The sequence below is a fragment of the Chroicocephalus ridibundus genome, chromosome 4 (assembly GCF_963924245.1).
Source record: "Chroicocephalus ridibundus chromosome 4, bChrRid1.1, whole genome shotgun sequence".
Lineage (NCBI taxonomy): Eukaryota > Metazoa > Chordata > Aves > Charadriiformes > Laridae > Chroicocephalus > Chroicocephalus ridibundus.
This window is the reverse complement of record NC_086287.1, coordinates 36,350,060-36,365,034: the sequence shown is the minus strand read 5'-3', so window position 1 is coordinate 36,365,034 and position 14,975 is coordinate 36,350,060. Positions and strand designations below refer to the sequence as shown.

Here is a 14,975-nt window from a genome sequence, read left to right as displayed (position 1 = left end):
TCAGAGCATTGCTTGTAGATCAGCCTATTGAATATGTGGGAAAAGCAACAGAATGATATAGAATCAAGGCACATAGTCACTTTTGCATTAGGGTATCCAGCTTCCTCAAGTTCAGCCTAAAGACTTTTTAATTACATAGTTTCCTTACATATCTCATTTAAGTGAGCTAAGAACAGCAATTTCAACATCAGTTAAAATTTGAGCTTTTGGAAACACCATTCACTCAAAATAAAGAATTAAGTCTGAAATCCCATAGTACTTATTTTAATTTAGAAATAGTTTCTGAAATAAGATGCCTACATTTGTGATGACTAAATGAGATTTACAGGTTTTGTTTCAGCGGTGCTGTTGTTCCAGCATTTTTAGACTTGACAGTTCTGTCCCTCCTGGTGGACCTCGTTGGATCTGGCAACTGAATTTCACAGTGCATAGCATTGGAGAATGGTTTCTTCAGCTGGACTGAAAAACTATATCTTTTTTACCTTATAAGTTAATAAGAATTGAAATATGTTTCCTTTTGAAGGAATAGATTTGACTGGGGAGGGAAAAAAGATGGCTTTCCTTCCCCCACCAGTCAACTCTTATCATGGCTAAATTTAATCTTGAAAAGCAGAGAGGTAATCTTCCATGCTTCTTTTTTTTTTTTTTTTTTTTTTTTTTTAAACACTGCCTGTAGAATATGTGTGGAGAGGGCACTAACTAACGCTATATAATGATACAAAAATAGTCTGAAGGTATCAAGACAAGATAGCATGCACAATTTCCCTTGACGAACTGGTATGCATTTTCAGTTAATAGATTAAAATAGAGATATTCCTATTTATGAAGAGCTATTGCTCTTCCTACTGCATTTGTCCTGTAAAGAGACTAAGAGATCATTGCTGTCAAAGATGTCTGCATTGTTGTCTCAAGATCATTGGATAGCCATTGGAATTCCTTCACTGTGATGTGTTTCCGAATTAGGTTAGAGAAGGTTGCTAACATGTGATACAGAGGGCTATAAAATCGAGTTGTTATTGCTGAACAGACAGTGCCGGTGGCTTTCTATTATAACTTTGCTCCTGTCTCTTCCATTTTCAGTTATGAACTCTTTGCCTTCAGTGTTTTTTCCAGCTGGCTCTCAGCAATGCTCCTGGCTTTTGAAACTATGTGAAGAGCACTTTTGACATACTTTTTGTCAAATATGCTTTCTTAAAATTGGCTTCATCAATTTATTTGTCATTCCTTTTCCTTATCCTCATTAATACTTTGTTGTCTGCAACTCTTGTTTCCCTATTGTGTGAAAGTTTGTCATGACGGTGACAAAAAAAGTCTTTCTATACAAACTTCTAAGACAGTCTGGCGTCACAGTGAGTGTGTTGAAGTGTAGTCTTAAATTATATGTTACAGGATAACTTTCCCAATAAAGGGCGGTAAAGGAAAGAAAAGAAAAGAAGATGGGAATGAAGAAAAACCTGAAGAAGCTAAAACACTGATTGTAGAGCCTCACGTCATTCCGAACAGGGGACCATATCCATATAATCAACCAAAACGGTAATAAACAGATGAGAATTTACAAACGGTAACACATGCATAGCAGTTCATTTTCAGAAATACTTAAAAATAATATTGTTGATTATAAATGAAAAGTCATTTAGACTTCATTACTGAAATTGAATTTGAATATGAGACTGTTTTGTTTTACGTTTAAATCAAACTATTCTATTTTCCCCTCCCTCTTAAAAAATTCCTTTGAAGAACAATGAGAAATACTGTGTTTTAGTAGTGTGTCAGGACTTTGAACATTAGGAGAATCATACCTAAATAATTTTACAGCATTCTCAGCAAATAATAGCTGAAGACAGGCAGTCTTTTAGATGGGATGATTTTGTTGTAACATGGACAACATGACTGGCTGTCTTGCAAGATTGTAGTGTCTATAAAGAAGATAATTGTTTGCAAGCATGTAGTTCTGGAGAAACATGTAGCCAATAAATTTAAATCAAACTTATTAAAACAATTGGTTTTATCAAATTGTTGCCAAAATCTGTCACTTCTCTGATTTTTGTGTTGCTTTGTTACAGCAATACTATTCAATTTACCCATACTCAGATTGAAGCTATACGTGCAGGAATGCAGCCTGGGTTAACTATGGTAAGAATTTTTTAAGGATTTTATACTCTTTGTTTACTGGGTTCTGCCTTTAGGTATATTTCTGTAGCCTTTCTAGCCTTGCTAGCCTTCTATAGAGGTCACTTCCAGTAATAGTTCAAAAATATGAAAAAATAACATACAGAGGTTCAACATCCTCCCATCTTCACAAAATCATACAGAAACACATTTGATCTCTGTATAACTGTATCCAGTGTTTCAGTGGCTGAAGACTTTCCACAACAACTGAATTTACTTTTTCGGTGGTTGGATTGCTAGTTTTAGACTGTTAAGCTTTTGCCATGTCTGTTATTTTTGGATGTTTTAAATTAGTTGCATCATTTTCAGTTTGATCTAACTCCATTAAAGGAAATGAAAGTCACTGAATTGTCTTCAGGGAGTTTTTTTCTGCTGTCTTGTGAAATGTAACGTGCAATCCTTTATATCCTGCTGACTTCTAGAACTAAGAAGTTACAAACCAAACCAAACCTGTAGATCTGTTATGAAAGTAATTTTTGATCAGTGAATTTTAAAAAAGGTCTTTAAGGTTTACCACTCTCAATTAGACTTTGACTACAAGTATCTGTTTCCCACTGAAGTACAGTCTATCCTGGTAGTGAGTCAGTGGAATAGTTGAATGACTTTTCTCTGATACTCTTAATTTTTTCGTGGTCTATGTAGGCAATAAGGCTAACTTTTACATTTTCATATTGGTATTCATTAGTACCATGGTCGTCTTCCTCCCCTTCCTCCTTATGTTTTACCACTCCCTATATGCTCTGTAGCTAGCACGTAAAAGATGCAAGTCAAAGAAAAAAATAAACTTCAGCGGAATTGTGTGCCTTTCGTCACTGCCTGTTTAAGTGTGCTGAAATTAGTAGTGTCGTAAATGTATAAACTTCACCTGAGTTCTTGGCAGTGTTTTTAAGAATGGTATGTTTTCTAATGTCGGAGTCTTGTGATATTGTTCTGTTTTTTCCCAACTGTCTATATTTCTGTATTGTGCAACATTCTGATAAATTGTGTGTTGATTTTTTTTTTGTTGTTTATTTTGTTTTGGTTTTAGGTAGTGGGTCCACCTGGTACTGGAAAAACTGATGTAGCAGTCCAGATAATATCCAATCTTTATCATAATTTCCCAGAACAACGAACCCTTATAGTTACCCACTCTAATCAGGTAAAGTGTCCATCATGTGTGAAATTTTCATGTAATTAAAATCAAGAAGACCAGCAGGTAATGAGATGAGTAGGTTTGGGATTGCAGTTGTCTCTTAACAATGAAAACTTGAGTTGTCTTGTGTGCAATTTTGCCAGTTTCGTAATGTGAAATTAAAATTTTGAATTTCGGGTTTGTAGTTCTGTGCTATTTATCAGAAGTTTTCAATATATTTAACTGTTTGGGGCTAGAAATTAGGAAGTATTTTTAAAAAGTGGCTGCACAGTTCTTACAGTTGCACATTCACTGCATGCCTGCAAGGTTTTTGCTAACTAACTTTCTCGGACACCGGTTGCTCTGTGCTTCATACTTGTAAGGGAAAGGATGAAAGGTAGTAGGTATCATATCATAGAATCATAGAATACCGGGTTGGAAGGGACCTCAAGGATCATCTGGTCCAACCTTTCTTGGCAAAAGCATGATCTAGGCAAGATGGCCCAACACACTGTCCAGCTGAATCTTAAAAGTGTCCAATGATGGGGAATCCCCTGCTTCCCTGGGGAGATTATTCCAATGGCTGATTGTTCTCATTGTGAAAAAAATTTCCTCTTGCGTCCAGTTGGAATCTCCCCAGAAGTAACTTGTACCCATTACCCCTCATTTTTTCCCTGTGAGTCCTTGTAAAAAGGGAGCCTCTATCTTCTTTGTGGCCGCCCTTTAAATACTGGAACATGGGGATAAGGTCTGCCTGCTAGTGATGCCCATGTTGATGCAACCCAGCATCCTGTTGGCTGTCTTTGCTGCAGCAGCACACTGTTCCCTCATACTGAAGCTCAGTCCGGGACCCCCAGGTCCCTTTCTACAGAGCTGCACCCCAGCCTGTGCTGCACTCCTGGATTATGTTTTCGCAGGTGCAGGACCTTACACTTGTCCTTGTTGAACTTCATAAGGTTCTTGTTAGCCCACTCTTCCAGCCTATGCAGGTCTTCCTGCAGGGTGGCTCTCCTGAAGTGTCCCCTTCCCCACTCAGTTTGGTAGGATTGGCAAACTTCATCAGGGTACACTTGATCCCATCATCCAGATCACTTATGAAGATATTAAACAGTGTTGAGCCCAATACTGATCCCTGGGGGACCCCACTTGTGACAGGCTGCCAATTTGAAAAGGAGCTATTTACCAACCCCCCCTGGGTGCAGCCTGTCAGCCAGCTCCCCACCCACCGCACAGACCGCTTGTCTAGACCATAAAGCATCAGTTTCTCTAGGAGGAGCCTGTGGGGAGCCATGTTGAAAGCCTTGCAGAAATACAGGCAGACAATGTCCACCGCTCACCCCACATCTACCAAAGAGGTTACTTTGTTGTAGGCGGCGATCAGGTTTGTCAAGCATGATTTGCCCTTGCTGAATCTGTGCTGGCTTTTCCTAATCACATGCTTCGTTTGACTTGTGATAGCCCCCACGAGGATTCGTTCCATAACTTTCCCAGGGACTGAAGTAAGACTGATGGGCCTATAATTTGTTGGATTCTCCTTAAGCCCTTCTTGTAGAGAAGGGTGACATTAGCCTTCTTGCAGTCTTCTCAAATGTCCCAAAGCTCAAGGACTTCTCGGAGATTATGGAGAGCAGCCTCACAATGACGTCAGTCAGCTCTCTTAACACCCTTGGGTGGGTAGCGTCAGGGCCCATCAATTTGCAGGGGTCAAGCTCCTGTAATAGTTTACATACCAGCAGTCAGCAACCAGTCGTGGTCTCTTCAGCTGAGTGCTCGCTTCCCAGTCATAAGAGATGGAGTCTAGCTGCTGATTCTCAAGCATATATATAAAATAATAATAATAATGATAAAAGTCTTAAAGATTCTTACTGTAAATCTGCATCTGGTTTGGAAGGATTTGTTTGGAAACCAGCGTTATCTTTTTCCTGGTCACCCTAATTAGCCTATCCTATTTCAGTTATGAGCTATTTTAACTGAACATACCACTTCGACAATATTTAATCTTTTTCTATCAAAGCATGATCAGCCACTTATGCTGTTGTTCAAACCATGGTGGATGGGGCTTCATTCTGGTGAGGAGTTACAACCTGGAATAATATAGGCCAGTCTGCAGTGGGTTGTGGGAGAGTAACAGGTAGTGAAGTTGAGAGAAAGGGTTGAGAGCATGTCTGTTGGGGAGAAAAGGAAGGAATTAATTTGAGGCAGGTAGGAGGCTCTTCTTACCTGCCTAGACTAATATGAGAGTGTGACCTTGAAATTGAACTTCAGGAAATAAGCTATCTCAGCAGGCTTCATTCCCTATGCCTTGGCACTTTTATTTTAACATGTTTGCGTGATTTCCATCTGACTTGAAGTACAAGTGAAGCTTGCTCATGTTTATTCTTAGTTTCCGAACATGATGATCCAGCGCTTACGAACTTACTCCTTTGAAATTGGACATTTGGAATTGAAAACTCCTTGAAATTGAAAACTCCTTGAAATTGGACAAAATGTCCTTTGAATTGGACAGCTGTTAGAGAATTGAAGAGTTTAAGGCAAGAGACGTAGCACACCTTGAATTTAGTTCACCAAAACTTATTTATGCGTATGGAATACAGTTACAGCACCTGCCAGTTAGTATCATATCATGCTCTTCTAACGTACAGTAAAAGTTAAATGGTTTAAAGTCATCTAACAAAATCAATATTTGCAAAGTGTGCTTCTTGAGAGAGTTTTATAAATGGATAGCTTTATCAACAAAATTAACTAGGTGATAGAATCAAATTTTAAAATTGTTTAAAAACTGTAAAATCAAATTGAAGTGTTGTATAAAGTATGCAAATACAAGAGTTTTAGTAGGGTAGATTCACCATTGTCAAGATTTAGAGCTCTAGTTTCAGTATTAACTTTATGTTTGCATTGGCTTCTATTTATACCAAAATAGGCATAATTTCCTAGCCGGCTTACCAGCAGTTCTTGAGTTAACCCCTGCAAGAGCCTTTGGACTTCTAAAAACTACCTTTTCTCCTGTTCTTGTCAATCTTTAGGCCTTGAATCAGCTGTTTGAAAAAATCATGGCTCTGGACATTGATGAGCGTCACCTCCTGCGTCTGGGTCATGGAGAAGAGGAATTAGAGACAGAGAAAGATTTCAGCAGGTGAGAAAGGAGGTGCTAATGATAAACTCGCTTGCATAAACATTTTAGCAAGATGTATGTGTTGGATCCATTCTGTCGCCTTTGTAAATGAGCAAGGAGCTGTGCTTGACAAGCTTTACCTTTCTCGTATTATTGCATTATAGCAATGCAGAGTACACTTGTTTTCAATACCGGGTTAAGTCATTTTAGTTCTTATTCACTATGCAAACTGTGTTCTCTTGAGAATCCAAAGGCAGAATCAGGCAGTTGCTTGTTCACAAACTGCCTGAATAGGTACAGCTCATTGTATTCTGGGACCATGTGTGTTTTATAGAATTGATCTGTTTTGTGAGAGAAAGTTGAATAACAAGGGTAGGTTGTTGCAGTTGGAAATTTTTATATGCAAATATGATATCACTTCTGCTGGCATGGTGAATATTGCATTAATAAATATAAAAATGAAATGAAACTTTCTGCTTTTAATTCTTCAGAACGTTGCTTAATTACAAAGCTGCTTATTTCATTGGTAAATAACACATTTTGAACAGTACATACATAAGGAAAGCTATCCAAGTCTTTATCAGTACAAAGATTTAAGAACCTGTTCTTGTAAATATTTGTACATTTGTTACATCTTAGTCCAATTGACGTCAGTAAGATTACACACATTCATAAATGTAAGCAGGGGTATAAGGGTCATGCCCTGGAAATAACTGAACTGTCCTGTACTGGATTATTATAGCAATACTTTGACTTCAAAAGGTATAATAAAAATTATGTATAGCCACTAGAAGCTACGCACATATGCATAGTTGAGTTTCATTTAGCAAAATAAATACCTTGTGATTTTTTTTTTATTTTTTTTTAATTTGAATGCTTTGACATAGTCAAATTATTCCAGAAATTTGATAGCCAAAATCTTAGTGAAATAATGCCATGGCAGATATTTATTTAGTAGTATCCACGGTTTAGTATATTCCTTGAACAATAGTGCTCATCATTAAAAGGAGTTTTCTTTGAGACATTCTACATTGTCTGTTTTCATTCTCTTTCAAGGTAACTCCAGACCTACAGGACATTACTGCAAGTCCTGTGGATTCTGGCAGTTTGGGAGGGAGGGATAAAAGTTGAGGAATATATTTGAAAGTGGGCTGCACGACTGTGAGAAGTCTATTTTCCATTTGCCTTTTGTTTATTTTAGGTTGCTTCTGAGTTTGTGGTTTTTCTGTGTTAAGTTGCTTTAGGGGGCACAATGCTGCTTAAGGAATTTCTGCTGCTTGGCAAGCTTAGTGTTCCTTTTTTGCTCCCTCTGCAGGCACAGCAAAGCAGGGCAGGGGGTGTAAGAACAATATCATATTCAGTTGTGTCTTAGTAAATTCAAATCTCCAGCTTTAACTACTCTCACCCTTCTAAATAAGACAATAGAACCCATTGTGATTACCAGGGACCATGGCAAGGTTTTTTTTTCTGTGCAGAAGGCATATTTTATGAATAGTAAGTTTAATAAGAACTTGAAATTTAGCCTTTATTCACATTTGAGATTTTAACTACGTTTGCATTTTTAGAGAGTGTCCTGTTCCTCTCAATTCTTTAATTCCACCCTTTTTTAGAAAATGTGATATATTGATTTTTGTTCTTGTATCCCTTCTTGGAGGGGGAGAGTGCATTGATTAAGGAAATTGATTTATAAAGGAAAAATTTAGGCTTGAATTGGGTAAGAGGAGGAAGAATGGAACAAGCAGTTACAAACTAATCAGTCATAAGTTACTGAGCAGGCAGCTGTGAATACAGGACCTCCTATGTGTGGATGCAGACCTGTCTCTTATGGTGGGCTAAGAGCATTATTGCAAGACACTTTGTATGTTGCTAAAGGAAGTCAGCCTTATCATACTGAAACTTCGGGTGTACGTTATATTTGTGATGGTCCATAGACCAAGTTGTATTACTTGTGTTTGTGTAACATGTTGTGTACCGTAGTTCCTAAACTGTACATTGGAAGTAATGCGTTTCTGCTTTACAGGTACATTGTAGAAATGTTTTACTAACACTTATGAAGCTTTTATTGACGTGATAGGATAAAAGGAACTTTTCCTACAGTAATGGCTCTTGCATGGCTTTAAAAATTATTAGGACTCAACTGATAGAAATACTCAGCATGTAGCAAATTCTTGGGGTTTGGAACCTGGTAGTAGTTTGGGGGTTTTTTTTGGGGGGGGTGTTTTGCTTTTTTGGTGATCTCTCATTGTGATACTTAGATATAAAGTTTTGAATTAAATACATTTAAATACAAATTATGTTATATTTAATCCATTTTGTAGGTACGGAAGAGTTAATTATGTTCTGGCTCGAAGACTTGAACTTCTACGAGAAGTTGGGCGATTGCAAGAGAGTCTTGGAGTCCCAGGAGATGTTTCTTACACTTGTGAAACAGCAGGCCACTTTTTCTTATACCAAGTAAGGACTGATACTTCTACTGTATGACCTCAATATATTATGAAACACTTCGTAAAAATTGGACTGAATTTTTCAGAATTGATTCTAAAAAAAAAAAAAAAAAAAAGCCATTTTCTTTAGCGGTTCAAAATACAATAACAGCTAAAGCTATAATTGCAACATTACTTACTTGTATTGCTATTGTTTTAAATCCTGCCCGATGACTCACCAATTGAAAGGCTAGCATTGCTGCTCTTCATGACTGCTGGCAAAGATTCTAACCTGAAGTTTCTCCTTCAGATAGGAAAATCTTGGGCTGCTTTACATATTGGACAAGCATTAGAACAGATACTTGATGGTCCTGCTAGAAAGCTTTTATGGTGTTAAATGCCAGTGTGAAATTGGATGTATAGTATACAAAACCGTGATTTTTCTGTATATTGTATATCCCTCGTTTACCTTCCATGTATTTTTCAGTGACATGGTCATATTAGCAATTAGCGTGGCTTAAGCAGACTTACAGCGTGCTTAGGTATTTAGGATCAAATGCATACACTATATGTATTTTTACGGAAGTTACTGTGGGCCAGCTTCCATGGGAGCCTAAACATCAAATGGTCATTAGGTGTTGGAGAGTACTAGGAGGCATTGCTAGAGCTCATCTTCTGGCCCCACGCAGCAATGTCAGAAGGAAAAAGAGGGGCAGGAGGTGCTACAGGCACCAGAGCAGAGATTCCCCCATAGCTCCTGGAGAGGACCATCGTGAAGCAGGTTGTCCCCCTGCAGCCCATGAAGGACCATGTCAGAACAGATATTCACACTGCAGCGCATGGAGGACCCCATGCTAGAGCAGGTGGATATGCCATGAAGGAAGCTGCAACCTGTGTCAAGCCCATGCTAGAGCAAGGGAGAAGTGTGAGGAGAAAGGAGTGGCAGAGATGCGGTGTTGTGAACTCAAATGAGAAGCCCCATTTCTCCTGCACTGCTCAGCATGGGGACAAGATAGAATAGTTGGGAGTGAAGGAATGAAATTGAGCCTGGGAAGAAGGAGGGAGTGGACAAGTAAGGTGGTTTTGGTTTAGTTTAGTGTTTGTTTCTCACCATCCTACTCTGTTTTTAATCAGAGTAATTAATTAAATTAATTTCCCCTAAGTCAAGTCTGGTTTGCCTGTGATGGTACTTGCTAGGTGATCTCCCTGTCTTTATCTCAACCCATAAGCTTTCCATCTTATTTTCTCCCCCTGTCCTGCTGAGGAGGAGGAATGAGACACGCTTGGTGGGAGTCTGGCAGCCAGCCAAGATCAACCCACCACAGCATCAAAACTGTTGTCCTGATAAAAGGTCAAATGCTAATTTAAACATACCTTGGTTTTGTGATGTTTTTTTTTAATACTATGTGTGCAAGACTGTACCTTGACAATGACTTTGTCATATTGACATGTTTTTATATCGTACTTTTGTTTGCCATAGGTAATGTCTCGTTGGGAGGAGTATATCAGCAAAGTGAAAGCTAAAGGTGGAAAAACACCAGATGTTACAGATGTTTCCAGTTTGTTTCCTTTTCACCAGTATTTTGCAAATGCTCCTCAACCAATTTTCAAAGGCAGATCCTATGAAGAAGATATGGAAATTGCTGAAGGGTGTTTTAGACATGTTAAGAAAATATTCACTCAGCTTGAGGTAAGACATGTAACTATTAAAGGTAAGTGGATCTGGCTAATCCTATAAAAAAAACTTCACGGAGTTCCAAAATTCTCCTTTGCCCTACATCCTAAAAGGAGTATATACCTTTGGGCAGCTTCTGTAGCTTGCAGGGCATTCAGGTGACAGTTTCCATGTTTAAGTAATATAGGCATGTTTCACAGTAGGGACAAGGGTCTCATCTGTTTTATTTTGATCTTAGGAAACAGCCATTCTGCATGTTCCATTTTCACTGATTAGGGTACAAGAGTTGGTGCACCAATCACTGCTCCTCTGATCCTCACAGGGCCTTTGTATTTAAAGACAGAGATAACCTAGAAGTAACTTAAACAGATTATCTTCTATTTTTACCAGAATTGCTTGAGAGGCTTTTAAAAGTTGGGGTAAAGGTGATCTGGGTATCTTTTGCTCATATTAACTGTATTGATCTTTCTAATACTGAACTTGATGTAAAGTTATGATGCAGTAAAGTAGGAAACAAGAAGATATAGTAAAACAAAATTTTGGGGAATTCTGAGAAGGTTCCTCAGAAGCAATTGAATAATTGTCTGCAAATTTATATATGCATGCAGGTTACAGAATTCTTGGACGTTGTTTTTGAAACACTGTTGTTTCCAGGTTCAGCATACAAAAAAATATTCAGATGGGATTTTTAACAGTAGATATCTTGATAACTTTCTGGCCTAATTGTATTAAGAAGTTGGACAGATATTTTGAATAAATACATTTTATAAGCAATAATTTTTTGTATTCTGACTATCGAGACTTTCTTTTCTCCTCTGTAGGAATTCAGAGCATTTGAACTTCTCCGCAGTGGCCTGGATAGATCCAAATACTTGTTGGTGAAAGAAGCAAAAATCATTGCCATGACTTGTACTCATGCCGCTTTGAAGCGACACGACCTGGTTGAATTAGGTTTCAAAGTAATGATTATACTAGTTATAATTATACTATATAGAATATATAGTATAATAATATACCATAATATATTATAATAATTAATAATATAATATAGATAATATAATAATATATATAATTGTACTATTATGCTGTACTATGCTAATTGGTTTTTGGGGTTGGGTATTGTTTTTTTTTTTCTCCCCCTTGTATAAACCTTTTTATTTGTCCTAAATCTAGGCAACTAGATTATTTTGAGATGCATTTTTACCAATATATTTGAAACTGTAATTTTAGTGAAGAAAATTTTAATTTCTGTAAGTAAAAGGTGAGATCACTTGTAAGTTATTGTATATACAAAAATGCTGAATAGTTCATCTCTATTTAAAAGAAAAGTTAGTTTTGCCATATTAGATGATGAACAGCAGTGATATGATTGAGTAATAAAATAAAGGCAGAACTGGGCAAAGCCCATGGCCTTTATAACTTTGTTTACCTAAAAAATTAATAATTTGCGGGAAAAGAACTATGATGCAATGCTGTTTTCACTCTGCAGTGTTAACCATAGGTATTCAGACTTTTATCTGACAGAAACAAAACAAAAGCCCACAACCAATAATTCTTTCAGTCTTATTTTTCTCCAATAATGCACGGTATTAGATCACAAGTGTTTCTTTTCTGCTTCAGTGCAAAGATCCCAAATTAGTTTGCTCCATTGCAGAAAGCTTTTCTCTTGCAGATGGGTTATGGTATGTGGGAAGCATGTCATGTAGTTCAGTCATGGATTCCTTCTAGATGTATAAGCCCTGATTGGTACAGGTAGATCTGCCATTGATGTAGTAGAATTTCATCCTTTGGCATTGATTTTTAGTACTACTGATATTTTGCCTATAAGGTAAAATCTGGCTGTAACTGTCCCACCCAACAAAAACCAAATGAGTAATTGATGCTTTCTTTTGGTAGGCTGAAATAACAGCATTAATTTGTATTGCTTGATTGATGGACACCTCTTTACTTTTTCTTTCTTAGTATGACAACATCTTAATGGAAGAGTCTGCTCAGATTCTGGAGATAGAAACCTTTATACCTCTCCTGTTGCAGGTTAGACCAGAATTATAAAACATATTACAAAAAATGATAAATGAAAGTCTGTGTTCTTGATCGATTTAGAATGTTAAAGGGAAAATACCTTGTGCAGAAGGTAACCTACGACTGATACTTGCCATTTGAGGGCACAGTAAGAACTTTCACATTGTTATACATTAGTTTTCTACCCTAGTTTTTAATATTACAGATTAGTAGGTTCTAAATATGTTACTTTTATTGTCTAAATAATACTATTAGCAGGGTTTCATTTTGAAAATAAAAAAGCAAAGATATTTATGTAAACTAGGTCCTGGCTTTGTTACTTTCATTGTTTCTCACGTAGTACTGACTGTTGCTAATTTTAAAAATTGTTAAAATTAATACTTTGTATTAAATAGCAGTTTTGTTTCCCAAGAACATACGGCTTACATAATTGCTCGGTGTCATCCTCAGTGTCACCAAGCTTGTGGTGGTTGGTCAGTTTCAGTCGAGACTAACAGAGATAGAGAGATACCAACCACCTACAACTTCAGGAAAACTGGAGACAAGTAGAGGGGAGACATTCTAATTGTTGTTACCACTCCACAGAAAGAAAAGAAACGATTATTGGTTCTGCTTCTATTTTTGCCCAATAGTTATGCATCTTTCGTCTAGCTCATTGGTAAATGTTTAACCTGGAATAAACTGCAGCTTGTACTGTATTTGGCAAACCAACAATTGGTAGATAAAGGAATGGAGATGTGGTACAGTTGAATGGAGGAAGTCTTGCAGCTGGAAAGGTACTGCTAATGCAGGGAAGGGAAGAAGGAAACTGAAGCTAATGTGGCACGGGGGGTATGTATAGTACAGGCATACATATGTAGGAACAGGGAAGCAATGACTCTGTAACTTCAGGGGTTATTGTAGTAGAGGGACAACGCTGCTCCTTTTAAAGTTGAGTATCTTGCCTTTACTCTGATCATTCTAAACTCAGTGCATCCACTCGGACTGTCTTGAAATTTTTTGTGCCTCCAGTGAAGGTTATCTGTTGGTTGCTTTTAGCAACCTGAGCTTGAGATGCATCACTTTCTGTTTTAAGAGCTAGGGGATTTCATAAGTAAGCAAAATATGCTTCTCGCACATCTGTGGCTCTGTTATCTCTGTAATGTCAAATTATCATGAGATAAAATTTCACGTCTTGAAGTGAAGTGTGGGCTCCCTCAGGAACCCTGTGCAAACCCTTTAGCTGGGAGAAGTCAGTAAAATTGAAGACAGTCTGTTCTGTTCATTTGATTCTTACTGTAGTGGCTTTCTGAAAAATGCACAGTCTGCATTTGCTCATAGTCTAAAATTAAGTCTCCTTTCATAAGTTTTGCCTGGAGCAGGTATTTTCATTGAAAAGCAATAATTTTAAGTCTTCTAGAAAACCACATCCAAGCTTTTGGATATTCATTCTAAAAGAAAATATCAGTTGAAAAAGGTGTGATAGAAACTTCATGAAATATTTGATATATTTGTAATTGCAGCTCATAATTTTTCACTTTCCTTTTTAACAATGGAGAGTAGAATACAATTGCAGGAAAAGTAACTCGGTATGGGCCTAGTGCACAAAAGAATATGCATGTCCGCGTTAACCATATTGCTACTAAAGCCCAAGTCCTGTTCTCAGTTGCTGTCTAGCTTTGTAGGTTTTTAAGTTTTAGGGATATTAATGTAGTTTTTTAACACTTTCTTGGAGTGTAAAGACTGCTGGGTTTTGATGATTCTGAGCAGGTAGGCAACTCTAAACCCCAAATACTGCCTGAACTCTGAAGAGGAGCATGTATTTGTCTGTCTTGTTTGGGGTGTTTAGAGAGCAAACCACTACTGGGTGAGGCTTCTCACAATCATAAAACAGTGACAGTAAAGCTCTCTTTTCCTTTTAGTTATTAGTTTAGCAATTATAATAATACCATGAAAGATACTTGGTTCCTTTCTGTCCTGCGGGCTCATGGTGGTCTCTAGAACTACATTCAATTTAGTTAAACCTAAAATGCAAGATTTCTTCTTGCTGCTTAGTTAGATTGCCCTAACAGTCAGAAATGTGTCGAGGCATAAGTTCTCGTTTAGGTGGCTTCTCCTGCAATTAGGTATTTAAATCTCTATGTGTAAAGCCACGTGTGATACTTTAAGATGTTGCTTTTGTGTTTTGGCAGTCTTGAATTTAATGCTACAACATCGTACTGTAGTTGTGTGTAACGAATAATTCCTGCGTGGCTTTCACCATAGTTTTCATTGATAATTAAATTATTATATTTAGTGAAATGAACATTTCACAGTGTTCTTCAAATGTTTGAGTGAGCTTTGAATAACCAGATGCATCAGACTGGTGAGGGGAAGTAAGTGTACGTGAGCAATGCGGAAGCTGGAGAGTTTTGTGTAATTAAATGAGACCTTCGCAGCATGGAGCCATATTCTGGGGGATATTCCATGACCATTCTCACAAGA

General features: G+C 37.5%; 1 protein-coding gene across 1 annotated transcript in view; it reads left to right on the top strand.

The window, feature by feature from the left end:
- The window catches only part of AQR (aquarius intron-binding spliceosomal factor), a 55,629-nt gene that overhangs the window by 28,304 nt on the left and 12,350 nt on the right, over positions 1-14,975 (top strand). Inside the window, exons 21-28 of the mRNA XM_063331807.1 lie at positions 1,390-1,533; positions 2,064-2,133; positions 3,197-3,307; positions 6,304-6,413; positions 8,711-8,846; positions 10,296-10,505; positions 11,312-11,449; positions 12,453-12,524. Coding sequence (XP_063187877.1) covers positions 1,390-1,533; positions 2,064-2,133; positions 3,197-3,307; positions 6,304-6,413; positions 8,711-8,846; positions 10,296-10,505; positions 11,312-11,449; positions 12,453-12,524 — 991 coding nt within the window. The remainder of the gene's footprint in view (positions 1-1,389; positions 1,534-2,063; positions 2,134-3,196; positions 3,308-6,303; positions 6,414-8,710; positions 8,847-10,295; positions 10,506-11,311; positions 11,450-12,452; positions 12,525-14,975) is intronic.